At 33.9% G+C, this 22,868-nt stretch overlaps 3 protein-coding genes and 1 long non-coding RNA gene across 5 annotated transcripts; 3 read left to right on the top strand and 1 right to left on the bottom strand.

Moving 5' to 3' along the window:
* LOC131636336 (uncharacterized) lies at positions 1–1,204 on the top strand. 2 transcript variants are annotated; one of them, XR_009294056.1, is made up of 4 exons: positions 1–231; positions 353–564; positions 657–812; positions 1,018–1,204. It is a non-coding gene; the product is annotated as an uncharacterized LOC131636336 (long non-coding RNA). The 2 variants fall into 2 exon arrangements; XR_009294055.1 differs by having other exon boundaries at positions 431–564.
* Positions 1,205–3,931: 2,727 nt separating this feature from the next.
* On the top strand, positions 3,932–5,940 carry LOC131636334 (heat shock cognate 70 kDa protein-like). Its single transcript, XM_058906954.1, has 2 exons — positions 3,932–4,151; positions 4,271–5,940. Exons 1-2 carry the CDS (start codon positions 3,932–3,934, stop codon positions 5,938–5,940), a joined length of 1,890 nt encoding a protein of 629 aa, XP_058762937.1.
* A 2,006-nt stretch (positions 5,941–7,946) lies between these two features.
* Positions 7,947–11,616, bottom strand: LOC131636325 (heat shock 70 kDa protein 18-like). The gene is made up of 4 exons (XM_058906948.1): positions 11,397–11,616; positions 9,633–11,310; positions 8,191–8,224; positions 7,947–8,078 (listed from the first exon to the last, which is right to left on the bottom strand). The coding sequence occupies exons 1-4, from the start codon at positions 11,614–11,616 to the stop codon at positions 7,947–7,949; spliced, it is 2,064 nt and encodes a 687-aa protein (XP_058762931.1).
* Positions 11,617–12,612: 996 nt separating this feature from the next.
* LOC131636326 (heat shock cognate 70 kDa protein 2-like) lies at positions 12,613–18,508 on the top strand. The gene is made up of 3 exons (XM_058906950.1): positions 12,613–12,832; positions 13,066–13,277; positions 17,102–18,508. Exons 1-3 carry the CDS (start codon positions 12,613–12,615, stop codon positions 18,506–18,508), a joined length of 1,839 nt encoding a protein of 612 aa, XP_058762933.1.
* The last annotated feature ends 4,360 nt before the right edge of the window (positions 18,509–22,868 follow it).

The following is a 22,868-nucleotide window of genomic DNA, read 5'->3' on the forward strand; positions in this document are numbered from 1 at the left end:
TATTTCAAGCAATCCATACAAGATCAGTTACCAAATTCAACGTGCAGCAACACTTCCATCTGCACTGTATCACCGATGAATCATTACTTCCAAATCAAAGTCTCACGTTCACCTGCGATTAGAAACAGCGGTGAGAAGTTCAAAGCAACACGAATCCACAACAAAATTTGAAGCTTCACGACTCAACATCATCATCAACTCAAAAACAACAGCCTCATGCATCACTGCTCGGTACAGTTCCTTTACTCTCAATCAATGCATTGTTGTTTATTATTTTCCACAATTTAGTGAGTATTTTGTTAGATTTGTTGTTGCCTTTTCGCTTTGCTTGACGAGAAGAAATTGAATAGAGGTTTGATAATGGAAAAGAAACAGAGATGAAGAGGTCCTGTTGTGCTAAACAATATTTGATATCGTTTCTATATTTAAGGAAGCATGGACTTCATCTTTGGCAATAACACTTCTCTTTAGGAGCACTGTCTTATTCAATACAAATATGTGGAGTTTCAGTACCGCACAAGCTACAAAATCATCGTAGGAAATTACCGATTATGTATTCTTGAGGTGTGTAAGTTACCGTGGTCCATTGTTAGCAATCTCATCTTATGTTTCTTTTGAAGTATTACACGTCTGAGTTGTCTCTGATGGCATTGTAGATGCATTATCACAAGTAACCAAGAAATTTCATATGCATATCTTGGACGACCGTGGCGACCTTTTGGAAGGGTGGTTTTGGCGTACACTTACATCATTCCGGTATACGACAAGTTGTTGTGGAGTAGGCACTGTTGCTGATACAGAGGCATTAACAGGTACCGAAATACTATCCGTAGATTCAATACTGAATACTGACTTAGAGCTATGAAGTGTCACTTTTAGAAAAGCATGTAACGTATTAGCCGCTGGAATTTTGCACTGCTGAATAAAGGACTTCCTTACCAAAAATGAATCAGTATTTATTGTCTGATCAAATATTTAACTCACTGGTCTTATAATGCTGATGATGCATAATTGCAGCCTCGAAAAGCACACTTCCTATTGAGAAGCTCAGTCCTAAAGTAATTGTTTCATCTCTTTGGAAAGAGAACAAACCTTGAAACACTAAGTGTCAAAGAGAATAAACCTGCAGCTGCTGACGATGAAGATATGGATCCAACGGTATTACTCTTATCTTTTCTTACTATCATCTCAATGGAAAATGTCATATAATATTATTAAAAAATTACTCTTATCTTTTCTTACTATCATCATATATGAAGAATTATGTGGATGGAGTATCTATATCCCTTGCAAGTGCTAAAGTTCACTCTGGCATCCAGAAAACCAAATCCAAACCAATGTTCCCTTCAAAAGTTGTGAATAATTCTGAGGATAGAGTATTGACTAACTATCATGACAAAGCTGTGAAGAATTATGAGGATGGAGCTTTGAATAATCAAGAGGTCTTTGATAATGGGAAGTCAACAGAATTTCAATCCAAAGAGGTCAATCTTGGGAATGTTGTTACAGAAGTGTCGTTTGCACCAAATGGAGATATACCAGCAAAGAGCAATGGGATGTTTGCGCCAAATGGAGACATACCGGCTAAGAGCGATGGAATGTTTGCGCCAAACGGAGACATACCGGCAAAGAGCGATGGAATGTTTGCGCCAAACAGAGACATACCAGCAAAGAGCGATCGGATGTTTGGAGACATACCAACAAAGAGTATTGGGATGATCGAACTGCATTATTTTAATGGAGATATGGTCTCTGACAATTTGATTATATTGTGAGTTTTTTGTTTTTTTACTGAAGAGAGGGGTTTTGAGACTACAATTATATTAATTATTATAAATTAAAGATTTATAATAGAGGAAAGATCCAGTCAGGAGCATACATTCATTAGGACTGTTAGGACATTAGGTTACATCTCAGGAAAATAGAATATAGGCTATGATATGAACCAAAAGCAAGTTGATAATTTATAACTGATATGGTGTTTCAGACCATTTATTTACTTATGTTATTTCACAATTGTATTAAATATTAAAGCTATCTGATCCATTCATCTTTTTAGAGGCGTTATCTTAATTTGTGTTAATAGTTACTAAGATATGGTGAATGTTTGAATGAGCTTCTATCACTCCTATCATTCTGATTTTGATGTAGCTTTTTGATCATATGCTTGTATGCTGACCATCAATACCATGTTTGCTTGCCAATCTTCAGAGTCATCTTCTAAAGAATTTGAGTCATCCCATGTAGCCATCAGCCCTTTCTTCTTTCCTCTGAAATCTTTCTTCTCGGACTTGTCCTTTCTAAGCTAAGGACAATCATTCTTGAATTGACTTGCCTATTTACACTCGAAGCATATGATGTCTTTGTTGCTTCCTGATTTCTTTTGTCCAGAGGTGGATTCAAAACGGCCACCTGTCCTACTGGGACCTCTCAACTTCTGCTTCCTCTTCTAGAATTAGTTAACCCTTCTAGAGATAAGAGATAACTCGTCTTCTTCTTTTGAATCTTCTTCAGCTTTTTTTTTCTTCCTCCTCTTCAGCTTGAAGTGCTTTGGTCTGCTCTTATTTCCTCATAGATTTTAGAGATACATAATTTCATCACAGTTATTTAAAATAATTGTTGTGATAGATTGAGCCCAACTATTATATACCATACAATCACTGGGTCTGATCCATGACCTTTGATATATTTTCATAACAGTTGATAACTATAAATGTTATGATATATAGCGTGCTATCTAGTTTATCACAACGGTCACATGTCCGTGGTGGATAGCATCGAACATACGTCCTTCCCTTACCTCACAATGGTTGGTTAGGCGTGGTGGTATTCCTTTTCCAATCGTTGTGAGAGATGTTTTCCATAGTAGTGAAAATCGGTTTTGATTTAACCTGAAATCATAACGAGACTAAATCATATAAAAAATTCTATGTGATCATTAAGACAAAGAAGAAAGTGGAAATTAAATGTGAAGAATAAGATGCAAATGTTTTAAAATCCCGAATTGATCATCAACTGGTCCATTGGTTTATAGGTCAAATTATTGAATCACTCATTGAACCGCAAGACTAAATTGGATTAAACTGGATAATTTAGTTGAATAAACAAATCTCTATAACAAAATTTTATATATATATATATATATATATATATATATATATATATATATAAATATATATATATATATATATATATATATATATATATATATATATATATATATATATATATATATATAAATATTCTATATTCATTATAAGAATATGAATTTACAAAAATAATAATCAATTATCGAAAAATTTAATGCTACAATACAACCAATCTTTAAAAAAAATTTAATTTATTTAAAAATGTCATATATTTTGGAAACAAATAGAATATTTTGTTATATTATATAAAAAAGTCAATATTGATTATAGACAGAAGAAAATTTTGATAATAGTTATACACAAAATATAAACATCTAATAATATATTTTTTTTTAAATATGTAAAATGTTAATGGATGTTCATAATTAAGTAAGGGGTACTTGTTTTATAAGTGGCCTTTTTTTTTACAAATATAATTCAGCAATGTAGTAGAGTTCACTACACCATTAAACTAAACCAAACCGTCGTGAGTGAATGCTACATAGATTATTTTTCTTTCTATGTGCCAGTTATAATGATAGTATGATAGTAGTAGTAATTGAGAAGTCACGAAATAAACACTCTTGTTGATAAACCTATAATTTTAATAGGGATAATGAAAAGTCATTCATAATTGAATTATTTTCATGGAATCAAGACTCACACATGCAAAGTACAACTACTATGATATTAATGCTTGCACATACTCCACAATTATAAAAACCAATCAACTCGAGTATTAAACAATGCTATAGTCTGAATTCAGTGATTTTCCTAAACAGTCTTCAATCACTTTGAAAACAATGGCCAAAAAATACAAAGGTCCTGCTATTGGAATTGATCTTGGAACAACCTATTCATGTGTAGCTGTTTGGCAGGGCCAAAACAATCGTGCAGAGATCATTCATAATGATCAAGGAAACAGAACCACACCTTCTTTTGTTGCTTTTACTGATTCTCAAAGGTTGATTGGTGATGCTGCTAAGAATCAGGCTGCTTCAAACCCAGCCAACACAATCTTCGGTAATCTATCTTTTTTTTTTAAGCTTCCTGCATAGTCTATTTTATAGTTATTATTAGTTATTTCTATGCTGTGATTAGGATAAACAATTTATATATCGTTGGCATTTTGATTGTTGTAGATGCAAAGAGGTTAATTGGAAGGAAATATAGTGATCCTGTAATTCAAAATGACATACAGTTGTGGCCATTTAAAGTTGTTGCTGGCAAAGATGACAAACCTGAGATCATTGTTAAGTATAAGGGTGTGGAAAAGTGCTTTTGTGCTGAGGAAATCTCGTCAATGGTCCTAACAAAGATGCGTGAGATTGCCGAGAAATTTTTGGGATCAACTGTTGAGAATGCAGTAGTTACAGTTCCTGCTTACTTCAATGATTCTCAGCGGAAAGCCACAAAAGATGCTGGTGCCATTGCCGGTCTCAATGTAATTCGGATAATCAATGAACCCACTGCTGCTGCTCTTGCATATGGCCTTCAGAAGAGAGCTAATTGTGTTGAAGAGAGAAATATTTTCATCTTTGACCTTGGTGGTGGAACTTTTGATGTGTCTGTACTCACTATTAAGAATAATGTTTTTGATGTTAAGGCCACTGCTGGAGATACTCATCTCGGAGGCGAAGATTTTGATAACAGAATGGTGAACCACTTTGTGATGGAGTTCAAGAGGAAGCATAATAAGGACCTTAGTGGAAACTCAAGGGCTCTAAGGAGGTTGAGGACAGCTTGCGAGAGGGCAAAGAGGACCCTTTCATTTGATACCGAGGCCACCGTTGACATAGATGCCTTATATGAGGGTATTGACTTCTGTTCTTCACTCACTAGGGCCAAGTTTGAGCAACTCAATTTGGATCTCTTTGAAAAATGTTTGAAGACTGTTGAGAGTTGTCTTATTGATTCTAAGATTAACAAGAGTAGTGTTGACGATGTTGTCCTTGTGGGTGGTTCTTCTAGGATTCCGAAAGTGCAACAATTATTGCAAGACTTTTTCATGTGGAAGGAACTTTGTTTGAGCATCAACCCGGACGAGGCTGTTGCTTATGGTGCTGCAGTTCAAGCTTCTTTGCTTTGTGAAGACACAAAGAATTCTCTAAACTTAGTTTTGCGAGATGTCACTCCGTTATCTCTAGGTAAGGCAGTAAGAGGAGATGCTATGAGTGTGGTGATTCCTAGAAACACATCTGTTCCTGTCCAGAGATCAAAAGTATATGTTACAACTGAAGACTACATATCAATTATGTCGGTTATGGTTTATGAAGGTGAGAGATTAAAAGCCAGTGAGAACAACTTGTTGGGTATGTTTAATTTCTCAATTCCTCCTGCTCCTCGAGGCGATATTCTTGTCAATGTTTGTTTTTCCGTAGATGTTGATGGTATTTTAAACGTCTCTGCGAAGGAAGAAACAGGTGGAAATGAGAAAGATATTACAATAACAAGTGATAAAGGAAGGCTAACAACCCTTGAAATTGAGAGAATGATCCAGGAAGCTGAGAATTTTAAGGCCGAAGACATCAAGTTTATGAAGAAAATTGAAGCAGTGAATGGTTTGGATGATTATCTTTACAACATGAGGAAAGTAATGAAGGATGGCAGTGTTTCTTCAATGCTCAATTCAATTGATAAAATGAAGATCAATGCTGCAATGATAAAAGGGAAACAATTGATCGATGGCAAAGACCAACAAGAAACATTTGTGTTTATGGACTTTCAGAGGGAGCTGGAGAACATCTTTGAATCAGCTATGGAAAAGATCAACAAAGGTTACTCTGATGAAGAAAGTGATTCTGATTCTTAATTTCCTGCTGATAACCGTTTACTTATTTCATTTCATTTCTCTTTGAATCAGCTATAAAAAACATCTTTGAAGCTGTTTGTTTTGTTCCCTTGCTTTTGATCGAATATGAACTTTTGGAATTGTTTCTTTAGTTATATTTGTTCTGTGCTGTCAATTTGTGTTTAACACATAGTCACACGGTTCGCAATTCGTTCCGGTACGTGGTACGCATTCGGGTACGTGGTACGCATCTCTCAAAAAATTCGGTACGCGAGGGGTATACATAGTTGGTACGCTATTTGGGTTCGTGGTACGTTCAAATATAATATTCGGTACGCTAGAATTAAAATAATTAATTATTTTAAGATTAAAATGGAATGAGTAGTTGAATTTATACAGCTTATTAGACCTGAGTGAGAGATAACAGAATTGTCAAACATAATACTTATCACTCTGAGTCCCACATCGAGCATCTTCTGCATATTAAGAGCTAGGATACTTATAAATAAAGAATATTGCAGCGTAACTTTTCAATTTAGGAAGGCTTACTTGAATGTGTACCATCGCTCATATTGAGCAAGTGGTATTAGTTTAATAATTTATTACCTCTTTTAGGGGTACATCATATATGAGTTACTGTGATATGCTTGCGTCATTTGGCGTAACTCCAGTTGAATTAGTTTGAAATTTTATAGCTAGCAGCAGTGGTATTTTGGTTCGCTGGTTCATGTGAATTCTTAGAGAATTGTGGTGAACCGGTTCACAAAAGTATTGCGAACCGGTTTGCGCGAACCAATTCGCGGTTCTGTAGGGGGTCTGACGAATTATGTGACTATGGTTTAACATGTAGAATGTTTGGAAATGTTATATAAGACCTGCATGTGACCAGGGGCGGAGCCAAGTCCCAGCTATCCTGGGCAGGCGTCCGGGTTCAACCCTTATTTTCTTTGTATTTCCTCCAATTTAATAGTCAATTTTTAAACAAAATCAAATGTGTAAAGTTTAAATGTGTAAAGTTTTTGCTCAGGCTGCATAAAATTTTTGACTCCGCCACTGCATGTGACTAAATTAAAAATCAAAATGAGATCTAACATAGAACTAGTGTTTTTTTTTTTCATAAGCAACTGATGTATTAGAATCTAATATAGAACTTTTAATCACAAGAATTTGATTAAAAAAAAGGCTGGTTTTAAAAGGTGAAATTAATTGAAAATATGTGACTAATTACTTAAGAGTGAGGGTTTATTTGGTTATACCATATTTTGAGAATGTTAATACATTAATGTCGCTATTAATTTCTCTCTTTTGATGAATCTAATGGTTGATATTTATTTCTCTCATCTCTCAATATAAAATGATATATATATATATATATATATATATATATATATATATATATATATATATATATATATATATATATATATATATATATATATATATATATATATATATATATATATATATCACTACAAAAAAAAAAGTCATCTACCACAACCACAAAACTGCGGCTATATGCAAAATAACAGTGGTTTAACGTTTTGGCCACGGTTTGGCCACAGAAATTTGACTGTGGTCAGATCGTAAAACCATGGTTCTTATTTAATGTATAGCATACGGTTTAATTGCCAAGGTTTTGCCACAGTTTGTTTATGACCACCAATTAAAACCCTGGTCATATTTTGTACGTTATACACCATTAATCTTGCCACGGTTTATTTTTGTGCCATGGCATGAAAATGTCATTTTAGATCAATATAAAATTCCAACAAGAATACTCATTTTTGTAGACATTGATTAGAATCTAATTTCAAGCAAATTAAACATTAACGTCAAGAACAAAATATTCATTAAGAAATAAGTTTACATCAAATGATGTTACCGACTAATAAGGTTGTTAAAATATAGATATGTTTTGGTGTCATTCTTAAACACAACCAAGTTTCTCTCGAGAGAGTCATCCCAAATTCAAAACAAAAGTTCTAAGAGCTATATAATATAAAACACAACTATACTATTAATTAAACTCATGCATCATAATATTCTTCTTCTTGATCATCTCCTTGTTCTTCTTCCATATTTTCACGACAAGCTTCTTCCACATTTTCATGATCACAAGCTTCTTCCATATCTTCATTACAAGCTTCTTCGTCTCCATTCTGCAAGGAACATGATTCCAAACATACTATAAGTATTTAATACAAACATGTCTTTAATAGGTAATGATAAGATAATATGTCTCAACATGATACTATAAGTATTTACACAAACATGTCTCAAAAGATCCCACTCAATTTGAGAGGAGCTGAAACAATACTATATTGCCCAAGCATAATAGTTTATTTTCATCTTTGCACTCTAGGTACTTCAGTTTTGTATTACAGTTACAAGAAATTCTAACGGATATGAATGTAATTCCAGCCTTCATCAAAGTAGCCTAAGGAAGAGAATATCATTTACTTTCGATTTAATTCAACAGTTTCCTAGAACCAAAATTTGGAGTAGGAAACGGTGGTAACGGTGAAGCAAAGGTTCTGGTGTGGTGGAGAGGGGCTGACCTACAATATTAACACTCCAACATTCAACTTAGTATGTGAGGGAGAAGAGTGAATCAACATTAAATTTGAAATTGATATCTGAATTTGGCGCCTTCTTTCTATATAATAGAGAGAAAATAATAAACTTGCTATTTATGAGACATGAATTATAGAGAGCCGTTGGATGTATCTAAAGTTTAACTCCTCTATAATCGTTCATAGGAAAGTCCTCATGTTCTGAAAAGGTTCTGGAAGAACTACAACAACTTCGGAGTGGTCGGCCGAAGAAGGTATGACATATATACATGAGTGTTTTATTCAAAAGTTTATATCATATCAAACCCACATGTGTTGATATAGTCTCCATATCCCCATTTTTATAAACATTATTTTTCTTCCATGATCCCCTCCTCCAAACTACATCCTCTTCAATATATATATATATATATATATATATATATATATATATATATATATATATATATATATATATATATATATATATATATATATATATATATATATATATATATATATATATATATATATATATATATATATATATATATATATATATATATATATATATATATATATATATATATATATATATATATATATATATATATATATATATATATATATATATATATATATATATAAAAAATGTATTGCTATGGAGTATAATGTTGCATTTCCAGAAATATCATTTGGATTTTGGTTCTCTAAAATCCATTTACTTGCCAATAACTTCATTGAAAATTCAATACGAAATCATGATTTTATAGAATAGAACTTTTTTTAAAGTAATTAATAAATAAGCATGTTAAGTGATTGTGTTGTCTATCCAAAAACTAAAAACTATACAGAATGACAGAGAGCTGGATCTTGAAAAGTAATTGGCGTTGAGCTTTGAAAGAATAATAGGAGAAGAACACGATAAGGTAATGGCTTGAAATTTAGTAACAATATGGTTGAGTTACTGCTGCTAGAAATAACTAATATTTATATTGCACAACTTTTTAATTATTAAGATAAGCCAGCAACAATGATCAAAAGTAAAACAGTAGAAGAATTGGATCACAGAGATGATTTTGTTCAACTGAAGCACCAAAAACTAGAACTAGAAAACACAAAACAGAAATAATTTATAAAAAAAAAACCAAACGACATCACTTGGAAAGAAATCTAAATAAAGAAAATTTGCGGTTCTTCTCATTGCTGGTTCTGGCTTTAATGAGTTCCAACATGTTCTCCAGCTTCATGCGATGAGCCTCCAGAAAATCGGTATCTTTCTTCTGTTGGTTATTCTTGTCAAGCAAATTTTTGGCCACCGTCATTGCATTGTTGATCTCCTCACGTTCTTGAGCAGTCAGCTTTAAATTAGCATTCTTCTTTAAAGCCTTCTTCATATTGTAAACACTTAAATCTAATGCATTCATCGCATTGGCCTTCCTTAAGAATTTAGTGTCTTCCACCTTGTACTTCTCAGCTTCTTCAATCCTTTTTTTAATGTTTTTAGTAGACAGACTTTCTTTGTAGTGGTTTATGGTAATCTCATTCATATTGCCAGTAGATTTATCTATAGCAGTAACAGTCAAAATACCATTTTCGTCTATAGCGAAACATATATTGATACTATAGCCGCGAGGTGCAGGTGGAATGTTCGAAAGAGTAAAAGAGCCTAGCAGATTGTTATCACTGGCTCTAGTTCTCTCACCCTCATAAACCTGAATATTGGCGAGAGATTGGTTATCTTCAGTTGTTTCAAAACCTTTCGTTATCTTGATGGGAATGCAAGTGTTCCTAGGAATCACCACACTCATGATATCTCCTAAGATAAACATACCAAGAGACAGTGGTGTTATATCTTGCAGCACCAAGTTTGGAACATTTCTAAAGCCGTCACTCAACAAAGCTGCCTGTACTGCTGCTCCATAAGCAACAGCCTCATCAGGGTTGATGCTCATGCACAAATCCTGTCGGTTGAAAAATTCCATCAAATATTGTTTCACTTTAGGAATCCTAGAAGAACCACCAACAACGACAACGTCGTTTATACAACTCTTATTCATCTTAGCATCCACAAGACAACTCTCAACTATTTTCATACACTCTTTAAAAAGGTCTGCATTGATTTCTTCAAACTTGGCACGAGTGATAGACGAAGAAAAGTCTATGCCTTGAAATAAATTCTCTACCTCAATAGTGGTGGTAGAAGCAAAAGAGAGCGTCCTTTTTGCCCTTTCGCATGCAGTTCGCAACCTTCTCAAGGCTTTTGGATTACCATCAATGTCAATTTTGTTTTTTCTCTTCAGTTCCTCCACAAAGTAGTTGACCATTCTATTATCAAAATCTGTTCCACCTAGGTGAGTGTTTCCTGCAGTGGCCTTAACTTGAAAGAGGTTGTCTTTTATTGTTAGGACAGACACATCAAAAGTGCCTCCACCAAGATCAAAGACAAAAATATTGTTTTCGCCAACACATTTTGTTCTCTTGTTAAGGCCATATGCGAAAGCAGCAGCGGTTGGTTCATTGATTATCCTTATAACATTAAGGCCAGCGATGGCACCGGCATCTATAGTGGCTTTTCGTTGAGAATCATTGAAATAAGCCGGCACAGTAACAACAGCATTTTTTACCGGGAAATCTACAAATTCTTCCGCAACTTCTCGCAACTTTGTGAGGACCATAGATGATATTTCCTCAGCACAAAAGTGTTTTTCTTCACCCTTGTATTTAACAACAATCACGGGTTTGTCATCGACACCTGCTATGACCTTGAATGGCCACAACTTCATATCATCTTGAATAACAGAATCACTAAACTTTCTACCTATTAACCTCTTAGCATCTGAAAAAATAATATTAATAATTCAATATAGACAATAATACCAATAACATTAGGTTAATCAAGTATATAAGAGAATAAAAATTTACCAAAGATAGTGTTGGTAGGGTTAGAAGCAGCTTGATAATAAGCAGCATCACCAATCAACCGTTGATCATCTTTGAAAGAAACAAAAGAAGGTGTAATTCTATTGCCTTGATCATTGTGAATAATCTCTACTCTATTGTGTTCATCAAGCCACACAGCCACACAAGAATATGTTGTTCCAAGGTCTATTCCCACTGCACATCCTTCATACTTTTTTGCCATGATTTCTCTGCAACAAATAATACAAAAAAGCTCACACTCTCAATTTCGGTGAACCTAGCTTGCAGATATTCTTCTTATTTAAAATACAATTAAAGTTCCTTTTATTTCGGAAACAGTCATTCCTCCCTCTCCTATTTAGGAATGTTAGTTATTTTGAAAAGAAAAAAACTGTGTTTTATTAAATAAAAAATATAATGTGTTTAAATGATATAGCATAATGTATCCATCAAAAAATAAGGGGATATATGCATAGTGTTTAGGAAAAAATATTTATTTTTAATTTACTATTTTATTTAACATAAATAGCTTATCTAACTTAAGTACATTGGATATAGTTCTTAACTTAACCATCCGTATTTCTTCCAATCCATAATATTTTCACAATTAGTTGTTATAACCATAAAATATAAATTTTAAGTTGGGAATAACAAAAATACCTTAAAAATGGAACTAATTTCTATTCTGTTTTTTTTAATTTATTCAATCAATATTTTATATATTTTAATTTATTTTTAAATTTATTTTTATTTTATCAAAATTATAATATATTTATTTTTCATATTAAAAATAAATTTAACAGAAGGTCCAAAATAATAATAAATTCTATAGAGGACAACTTCACTACCCAACCAATCACATGATTCCATCTAATTTAACATATTTAATTATTTATTAAAATATTACAAATGTTTGTTGTTTTTAAATCTTTTTACAAATGAGGTAACCTTACCCAACTTTTTGAGTTGGGCAGATAAGAATAAAATCTTTTTACAGGGGCCAATATTATACTGGGCTGCCACGTAAAATTTTCTACGTTCGTTATAATCTTGACCTAGTCGAACTTAACTTAAACTAAACCATTCAAGCTCTTTCTCTGCATTATATATTTATATCCCTATTATACCCCCTGAAAAATTTGAAAGTAGATTTGTATCTGAAGCTGAAAAAGTAAAAAATTCAAAACACCCCACTGTGGTCTCTTTTACTTCAAACATCATGACAAAAAAGTATGAAGGACGTGCTGTAGGAATCGATCTTGGAACAACATATTCTTGTGTTGCTGTGTGGCTTGATGAACACAATAGAGTAGAGATAATCCACAATGAACAAGGAAACAGAACCACACCTTCCTTTGCTGCTTTCACTGATAATCAAAGGTTGATCGGTGATGCTGCTAAGAATCAGACTGCCTCTAATGCAGAAAACACAGTCTTTGGTAAGTTTCTATTCCTATCCTTTCATAAATTCATATAGACTTTCGCCGCGTGTAGGTCGGTACAGGTCATCATGGCATTGATTATTATTCAATATAAAAACTTTGAATGACTGTGCTGATACCGTTTTGTCGCGGCTTTTTTTTATGGTTTTCAGAATATTGTTATTGCATTGCATTAATTGATATGTTAAAAGAATGATAAGTGTTTACTTATAATATTATTGTTGTTTCAGATGCTAAGAGATTAATTGGAAGGAAGTTTAGCGATTCTGTTGTTAAAAAAGATATGATGTTATGGCCATTCAAAGTGATTGCCGATGTGAATGACAAACCCGTGATTGTTGTTAAGTACAAAGGTGAGGAGAAGCATTTTTGTGCTGAGGAAATTTCATCTATGATTCTCACAGAAATGCGAGAGACGGCAGAAAAATTTCTAGAGTCTCCGGTAAAGAATGTAGTTGTTACCACTATGCCAAATTTGTCTTTTAGCAGCACCCCTACTAAAGCGCTTTTAGGAAAAAGCGCTGGTATAGGTTTTGCTAAAAAAACACGCAAAAAAAACACTCTGGAAGAAGGGGGTTACGAAAGCGCTTTCAAAAAGCGCTCTTATAGGGGGGGTACGAAAGCGCTTTCAAAAAGCGCTCTTATATGGGGGGTACGAAAGCGCTTCTCAAAAGCGCTCTTATAGGTGGCTTTATGAAAGCGCTTTCAAAAGCGCTGCTATAGGGGGTAGGGTACAAGAGCGCTTTTCCCTTAAAAGCGTTGGTATAGCTATGTCTACTAAGGCGCTTTTCAAAAGCGCTGTCATAGCCTTTTTAAATTAAAATTTTTAAAAACAAAATTTTATATTACGCGTTTCAGAATCCCTAATTCATCTTTTTTCTCCCATTGACGCTAACTGCCCAGAAAACCCAGAAAACCAATCTTCCACAAATTCAACTTCGAATCTGCAAAAGCCATTCACCCAGAAAACCATCGTCGCCCCCACTTCGAATCTGCAAAAACCATTCACCCAGAAAATCATCGTCGCCCCCACTTCGACTCCCACAACTCTGTATATCAAAGCTCTTCACCGCCGCCGCCGTGTACCATCTCGCCGCCGCCGCCGTCATCTTTATGTATGTCATCTTGTTTTCTTTTGCTTTATTTGTAATTGTTTTTGTTCGACTGGCTATGTTATGATATGAACTACTTACTGCATAATTTCTTCTTTGTCAATTGTTTGATATATTGGATTTAGAAGTAGCCTGCATTTTTTTTCTACAAAGTGGAACTGATCTGCACATGCCAAGAACACATATTAGTCAATCTGATAATACTAATCTGATTAAAAGAATCCAAGGTGGTTTGACTTTATGATAGACTAAACAATTGTTATGTCTTCAACAAGTCCAGTTCATATCATTGAGTTATTTGAATTGTAATGGGTAGTTCAATTGAGGGTTAACTTGTCTAGACCAAATGATTATTAAGAGAAACTGTGTTCACTTTAATGTTTTATGGTTTTACTTGATTCTAAAATATGAGTGAGGATTCTTTCATTTCTTAAAAGGAGTAGAGTTTTGAAAAATGGAGACCTTTGTTACTAAAGTTTGTTTAATTGTATAAATGCATATATGTTTGAAAGTGATAATATGTATTTTGTGTAATTTGATTTCTTATAATCTCAAAGCATTACTAATTCGATATTTATTTCATTTCATATTAAAAGTAATGTATGAAAAAAAATTAAGATTCTATTTTAAAAAGATAGCAACAAATAACAACTAAGTAGGTTGCACAACTTAACTTCATAAGTTATCCATGCTTTTATCTAAATCCGATTATTAAAAATTTAAGCATTTATAATAGAGTTACCTTACAATAGAATCCACCTGTCTATTCTTTTTATAATACAATTTTCATGTTTTACTTTTAAAAGTCTAAGTCACTTAATCCTACTAGTGGTTATGTTGTAAGTTAGTTATAAAGTTAGACTGTTAGTTGAGGTTAATTGTTAGGACTAATGAACTAGCCTCTCATTTACGAACAAATGTATGTTGAACAAGCCGTGGTACACATGTATGCATCTGTTCTTTCTCTTGTTTGTAGTTACTAGCTAATTGATAATTGATTTCATATCATTTTAAATAATTGAGTTCTAGATTGGGTTTATTTTGATATTTGTTAGTAATGGTGTATTTAACTGCATCGTGTGTGTGTTTAATTTTACAGTTACTTTGAAGTCTCTGGTTTCTACTTGTACAACGTCGATTCAAACCTACCCATCTCCCAAATCAAGTCTAACTCAGGTTACTATCCCTTTCTTCTTGCTTATAGTTTGTTGTTTTCTGCTTATAGTTTATTGTTTATGGTTCTATTTAATTTCAATTTAGTGTCTCTCAATAAGTTTTTTGGTTTGTGGACTTATATTACCTTGAGATAAGGTAATGTCTTCTTTAAGAAATCGGGTATTCTGATTAGGTATTCTATTATTCACACTTTATAAGATCTCATTAGGTATTCTGATTAAGACATAATGATGATAGCTATTTATTATCTTGACAGAATTCCTTAGTACCTGATAGAGAAACCAAGAAGCATTTGTTTAGCTTAATTAAGACATGGATAAGACATGGATGAATTCAAACCGATTGTCGAAAGAATACGAGAAAGGGGTATGGGAATTCGTTAAGTTTGCGGTTGCGCACTCCGAAGACCCGATTCGAATGACGTATCCTTGCTTGGGTTGCTGTTATGGGGATAAGGTTGACGGGAAATAGATGGCATCGCATTTTCTACGGTTTAGAATTGATAGAAGTTATACAGTTTGGAGTTTGCATGGTGAGAAAAGTAACAGGAATGCTGAGTCGAGGTGTAATACGAAGTATGCTTCAAACGACGATTGCACAGACACATACGATTACGATCGAGTCGAAGAGATTGCAGAAGCGCTTGAAGAAGATATTGAGGATTGTCCCAAAATGTTCGAGAGGTTGGTAAGCGATGCAGAGAAACCGTTTTATGATGGTTGTTCAAAATTCACAAGATTGTCTGCGGTGTTAAAGTTGTACAACTTAAAGGCGGACAATGGATGGTCGGATAAAAGTTTCACAGAGTTATTAGCCCTTATGAAAGATATGCTACCAAAGGATAATGTTCTTCCCAATCGAACGTATGAAGCCAAAAAGATGTTGTCCTCTATTGACATGAGCTATGATAAGATACATGCATGTCTAAACGATTGTGTTTTGTTTCGAAACGAGTATGCAGCGTTGAATGAGTGCCCTAAATGCGGTGCCCCTCGATATAAGAAAAAGTTGTCTCCGGCCAAAGTCTTATGGTATTTTCCTATAATTCCGAGATTTAGACGCATGTATCGTAGTGAGACCGATTCAAGACACTTGACTTGGCATGCAGATGAAAGAATTATTGATGGAAAGTTGCGACATCCGGCAGACTCACCACAGTGGATGAAGGTTAATACTGATTATCCTTAATTTGGAAAAGAAGCAAGAAACCTTCGCTTGTCATTGTCTACTGATGGAATGAACCCGCATGGTATTCAAAGTATCTCGCATAGCACCTGGCTTGAAGTATAATATTGTTGATGTTACTGATTTAGTTTGTAATGATGTATATATATAATTTTGGATATTATAATGGTATTGTATTAGTATATATATATTGTCCTACCTATGGTTGAAAATATATCGTCGAAAATATATTACAGGTCAAAAATATTACAGGTTGAAATATATATTACAGGTCGAACTGGGAGGCTTAAATTACAGGCTGCACTTTAAAATACCTCATTTAGCAACGACAGCGCTTTTAAATAGTGCTCTTAAAGGGCCATCTACTAAAGCTCTTTTTAGTAAAAGCGCTGCCAAAGATTTAAAAAAAAAGCATAAAAAAAAAAAAACGCAACCTACGAAAGCGCTTTTGGAAAAGCGCTCTTATAGGGGGGGCTACCAGAGCGCTTTTTCCAGAAAAGCGCTCTTATAGGGGGGGATACTAGAGCTCTTTTTCTGGAAAAAGCGCTATTATAGGGGAGCTACCAGAGCGCTTTTCTGGAAAAAGCGCTCTTATAGGGGGGCTACCAGAGCGCTTTTCTGGAAAAAACGCTCTTATAGGGGGGCTACCAGAGCGCTTTCAAAAGCGCTTTCATTACCTACGCCAGCGATGGCTTTGGCAGCGCTTTAAAGCGCTTTTAAAGCCCAAAATAAGCGCTTTTAAAGCCCTTCCGTGTTGTAGTGTACCGTGACCGCTTATTTCTGTCATGCTCAGCGAAAAGCCACAATAGATGCTGGTGTCGTTGCGGGTCTTAATGTTATAAGGATCATCAATGAACCAGCTGCGGCTGCTCTGGCATATGGACTTGATAAGAGAACTAGCTGTGTTGGAGAAAGGAATATTTTTGTTTTTGACTTTGGTGGTGGCACTTTTGATGTGTCGATCTTAACAATCAAGGATAAGGTCTTCGAAGTTAAGGCCACTGGCGGGAACACTCATCTCGGAGGAGAGGACATTGATAACCGGATGGTGAACTACTTTGTCGATGAGTTCAAGAGAAAGAATAAACTGGATATTACTGGGAACTCTAGGGCTTTGAGGAGGTTGAGAACGGCTTGTGAAAAGGCAAAAAGGGTACTCTCTTTTTCTGTTGTCACCACAATTGAGGTAGACTCTTTATTTCAAGGTATCGACTTCTTTTCATCGATTACTCGTGCCAAATTTGAGGAAATCAATATGGACATATTTAACGAGTGTATGGAGACTGTCAAGAGTTGTCTTACCGACGCTAAGATGAACAAGAATACTGTAAGTGATGTTGTTCTTGTTGGTGGGTCGTCTAGGATTCCCAAAGTGCAGCAACTATTGCAGGAATTTTTCAACGGAAAGGAATTATGTGTGAGAATCAACCCTGATGAGGTTGTTGCTTATGGTGCAGCTGTACAGGCTGCTTTGTATAGTAAAGGCTGTAAAAATGTTCCAAACTTGGTGCTGCGTGATGTTACGCCGCTGTCTCTTGGTAAGGAAACAGTAGGAGATGTCATGAATGTGGTGATTCCTAGGAACACTAGCATTCCCGTCAAGATAACACAAAGTTTTGTAACAACTTACGATAACCAATCTTACCTCTCGAATGACGTTTACGAGGGTGAGAGAACTAGAGCCAGTGATAACAATCTGCTAGGCTCTTTTACTCTTTCGAACATCCCCCCTGCACCTCGCGGCTATAGTATCAATGTATGTTTTGATATAGACGAAAATGGTATTTTGACTGTTACTGCTAAGGACAAATCCACCGGCAATATGAATGAGATTACCATAAACAAGTACAAAGATAGTTTGTCTTCTAAAAATGTTAAAAATATGATTAAAGAAGCTGAGAAGTACAAGGTGGAAGATAAGAAATTTTTAAGGAAGGCCAATGCAATGAATGCATTAGATTTAAGTGTTTACAATATGAAGAATGCTTTAGAGAAGGATGTTAATATAAAGCTGACTGCTCAAGAATGTGAGGACATCAAGAATGCAATGACTGTGGCCAAGAATTTGCTTGACAAGAATAACCAACAGAAGAAAGATATTGATTTTCTTGAGGGTCATCAGAAGAAGCTGGAGAACATGTTGAAACTCATTAAAGCCAAAACCAGCAATGAGAAGAACCACAAATTTTCTTTTTTTTAGATTTCTTTTCAAGTGATGTCTTGCTTTTGACCATGTTACTTAAAATGTTTTCTGTTTTTGGTCTTGTTTTCTAATTTTAGTTTGTGCTTTGCCATATTAGAGCTAGAACCATGGTTTTAAATTGCGGACCGCATCACCTGATGCGGCCACAATATTGCGGTTGCGGTAGTGTCCGCATCTGCATCAGGCCGCAATCGCCGTGTGATTGCAAATCACAATAAAAACCGCATCATAACACCGCAACAGCCGCATCATAACACCGCATCGTCCGCATCAAGCCGCATCAGGCCGCATCAGACCGCATCAGATTATGCAATGCTCGCAAAAATTATTTGGTCTATCTTTTTTTTAATTATATGGAAGATTTAAGATATATTTTAAAAGGATTAGTGATATTTAAAATGATGACGAATTGTTAATGAGATATATATGAAAATTTAGAGAAGATATAGAATAAATGTGAATTCGAAAATAAATAATAAAATATAATATTTTATCTTAATAAATATGAATTCACGCCGCAACGACCGCATTCCGCATTGCAACAACCGCAATAGCCGCAACCGCAGTGACTGCAACCGCATCCGCAGCCGCAATTTAAAACCATGGCTAGAACTTTGCTATCATCAATGTGATTAAATTTTTCTGCTGTTTTAATACATTGCTGTGTAGTCTTACTTTGGATCTTTATAATCAAATAGTTGTGCACTGTAATTATTCGTTACATCTAGCAGCAACTCAACACCACATTGTTACTAATTTCAGGTCAATTGTTTTTCATCATCCCACTCTTTTCATTCGAATAATTAATTGAATATCATAAAGCTTATAGTAACTTTTTTCTTTAATTTCGTTGTGTCAAAAAAAGTGAAATTGAGATGGAAGAAATATAGTTATAGATAGATAAGACAATCATATAACATGCTTATTTAATATTTAGTTTTAAAAAAAATTATATCTTCAAATCATGATATCTTATTTAATTTTCAATAAAATTACTGGCAATCTAAATGATATTTCATGAAATGCAACGTAATTAATTTTCTAGTATATATATATATATATATATATATATATATATATATATATATATATATATATATATATATATATATATATATATATATATATATATATATAATTTCTTTACCCACCTCCCAACCTTCTAGGTCATCTCTGGTGAAAAACCATATATACCCCTGACTTCGGAAATGCATTTCCGAAAAGCAAGAAAATGCTGTTTTCGGAGATGCATTTCCGAAAGCGCCTTTTTTTTTTCTTCAAAATTTGTCTTATTTCGGAAATGCATTTCCAAAAACAGCATTTCAGAAGTGCATTTCCGAAATACTGCGCGTTTTGCAGATTTAGCAAAACAGTCCCCTCCCCTCAAATCATTTACCCTAAACCAATATCAAACTCAACCCCTCTGAGATTTTCTGCAAACCCACTTCCAATGCTGCATCAAAGGCTCCAATCACCTTGCTATACTACATTCAAAAGCCCTCCAATCACTCAATTTGTAAGTTTTATAATTGTTAGATCCATATTTCAAATGCATGTTAAGGTTGTTTTCAATTGCATAAATAATATAGGGGTAGGTTGTTAGTAGTATTTAGGTTGTTTAGAAGCATTACAAGTTGTTTTGAAGATGGATTTTGGGGTCTACCATGGAAGTTCCAGAATTTCATTTTTTTATTTTTTCATTTGTTTCGCATTCTTATTGAATTCAATTGTTTCGGGTCACCCAGGACCGACACAGTGTGGAGGGGTATGTCACATGGTTCTATCGGGTGTCACATCCTCTGATGAGACCCGATGCTCCTACGCCAGCACACTAGGAGATCCTGGAGAACCAGTAGGCCGAGGATGACCACGCCATTGATCTCCTGCCGATCTGCCAGCGGATAGAGATGCTTGGGCGGTCCAGAGGCAGTCGCCGTGATGGAGATGATCGTCACTGATGCGGGCCGTGCGGCGGCATACAGGCGGCAGAGGAGGTCCCAGGGAGAGAGGGTTAGGCATACCCAGTAGGGGTCCGAATTTATTTTTTTTATTTTCGGATTATATATTTCACACACTATTACTACTTGGTTCGACTTGTATATATTATTTGGATTTTATTTATCATATTAGTATTTTCTGTTTATATGTCGTTTATTTTATTTGGCGTTTTCCTTTAATTAAAAATATGAGACTGTTAAGAAAAACATAAAAAAAACACAATTTATGCATAATTCGGAAGTGCATTTTCGAAACCCCCCATGAGATGTTTTCGGAGATGCACTTCGAAGTCTGAGAAAATTTAAAAAAAAAAATACTTCGGAAATGCATTTCCGAAGTAGGGGTAAAGTGGAGTTTTCGCTGGGGGTGACCACCATAGGGAGGTGGGTAAAGAAAAAACCTAAAGAAAAACGAGGTGGGTAGTTATATATATATATATATATATATATATATATATATATATATATATATATATATATATATATATATATATATATATATATATATATATATATATATATATATATATATATATATATATATATGGAGCATATCTAGTGAGAACTGATATCTTTTGTGAGAAACGAGAACTATCGATATCAATCATTTGATTTAATTAATGATCAAGATTTAATAATTCCATATAAAGAGCACTTTATAGAATCTTTTTCTATTATTGTTAATATTTCAAATTTTCATAAAAATTGAATCTTACCAAAAATATTATTCTATATGCTATTTAATTTTATAGTACATTTTATTTTCAAATTCTCTTGATTCTTTAAATTTGTTAAAAAAAAAATCATCTTCTATATTTTTTTATTGTTAGGGAGTTTTGATATTATTTATTTTATTAAAATAGCCATTACTGTACAATAGACATGTCCAAGGTGTAGAACTTTATTTAATTTTTGTTGACTAAGAATTTTATTTATCTCTCACCTATATATTCATTTATTAAAAATGTTGAAGAATTTGAAATTATAACCTATGTTTTACTTTGGATGATTTATTTATTTACTAGTTAGAAAATTATTATTTTAGCAAGTTCTATTAAATAAAAAAAAATATTATTGATTTATCATCTATATTTTTATTTGATTAAAATATTTCTATTATAAGAAAAAAATATTCATTTAATTTATTCGTTGTGTTTCATTAAAAATATTAAAAAAAAAATATAAGTATTACCAATATTTTAATTTGGTTTATTTATTTATTTGCGTGTTTGGAAGTTTTTGATTTTACAAATTTTATCAAATTATAAACTTTGATCTTATTATTTATTTATTTATTTTCAATATAAAATTATCCTTGTTGCAAGAATGAAATTATTTTTCAATATGCGACTTGCAAGAATGATAACTTCATATCCGAAAAAATTAAATAAATAATAAAATTAAAATTACTAATTTGTCAATATCAAAAAGAGTTCACAATTATTAAAATATTATAATAATAGTAAAACTTATTGGATGCATTGTCTTCCACTTCCCAAGGCTGTACTCAAGAGAGTAGATTCGATTTGCAGGAATTTCATCTGGACAGGTAAAGCTACTATAGGCAAGAAGAGCCCTGTTGCTTGGAAACAGGTTTGTCAGCCTATGAAAGCAGGTGGTATGAACATCCCCAATCTTCATATTTGGAATTTGGTGGCTTTACTGAAAAATCTGTGGACCATTTGTATGAAGGGTGACAATCTTTGGGTAAAATGGGTGCACACTTTTTTCTTGAAGGGCAAGGATCCCCTGGCTGATTTGCAGAATAGGAACTGTACTTGGATTCTGAAGCACATCCTTGAATGCAAGCTGGAAATTCCAAAAATTCTCCTTCTTTGGAATCAGATGAAAGCTCAAGGTATATTTCATATGACAAAAGTTTATAATGCTCTTGTAGGTGTGACTGTTACTGTGGACTGGTATCATGTGATGTGCCATAATATTGCGCGTCCTCGAGCAAAAGTTATTCTTTGGCTGGCTTTTCAGAATAGACTGGCGACGAAGCAACGACTGTTCAGACTCGGTTTCTTGCAGCATCAACTTTGTGAGCTATGTGAAAAAGAGGATGAAAGTCTTGATCATTTGTTATTTGCCTGCCCCCAGACTGTAGGCATATGGAATGCAATTCTGCACTAGATAGGAATTAGTGATTTCAACAATCTGAACTTTGATTGGATTAAGCGAAAAGTCAGAGGCAAAGGAGCTAGAATGAGTCTGCTCAAAGCAGTGATTGCTGAGGTGATCTATGGCATTTGGGTGCTTAGAAAGAGAAGAATATTTGATAACATAGGTCAGCATAATGACATTGATAGTGTAGTTAGAAGTATACAAAATATAATTGTATATAGAGGGTGGGTGAA

Source organism: Vicia villosa, unplaced genomic scaffold (assembly GCF_029867415.1).
Source record: "Vicia villosa cultivar HV-30 ecotype Madison, WI unplaced genomic scaffold, Vvil1.0 ctg.001698F_1_1, whole genome shotgun sequence".
NCBI lineage: Eukaryota > Viridiplantae > Streptophyta > Magnoliopsida > Fabales > Fabaceae > Vicia > Vicia villosa.

Bases quoted from the DNA above. Each gene is read 5' to 3' on its own strand.
- LOC131636325 (XM_058906948.1), bottom strand. From the start codon at position 11,616: ATGGCAAAAAAGTATGAAGGATGTGCAGTGGGAATAGACCTTGGAACA. The intron at 11,311-11,396 runs GTAAATTTTTAT...TTATTTTTTCAG, and splicing joins CCCTACCAACACTATCTTTG to ATGCTAAGAGGTTAATAGGT. The intron at 8,225-9,632 runs GTGATGTCGTTT...GTATTGTTTCAG, and splicing joins TTATTTAGATTTCTTTCCAA to CTCCTCTCAAATTGAGTGGG.
- LOC131636334 (XM_058906954.1), top strand. From the start codon at position 3,932: ATGGCCAAAAAATACAAAGGTCCTGCTATTGGAATTGATCTTGGAACA. The intron at 4,152-4,270 runs GTAATCTATCTT...TGATTGTTGTAG, and splicing joins CCCAGCCAACACAATCTTCG to ATGCAAAGAGGTTAATTGGA.
- LOC131636326 (XM_058906950.1), top strand. From the start codon at position 12,613: ATGACAAAAAAGTATGAAGGACGTGCTGTAGGAATCGATCTTGGAACA. The intron at 12,833-13,065 runs GTAAGTTTCTAT...TTGTTGTTTCAG, and splicing joins TGCAGAAAACACAGTCTTTG to ATGCTAAGAGATTAATTGGA. The intron at 13,278-17,101 runs GTAAAGAATGTA...TGTCATGCTCAG, and splicing joins AAAAATTTCTAGAGTCTCCG to CGAAAAGCCACAATAGATGC.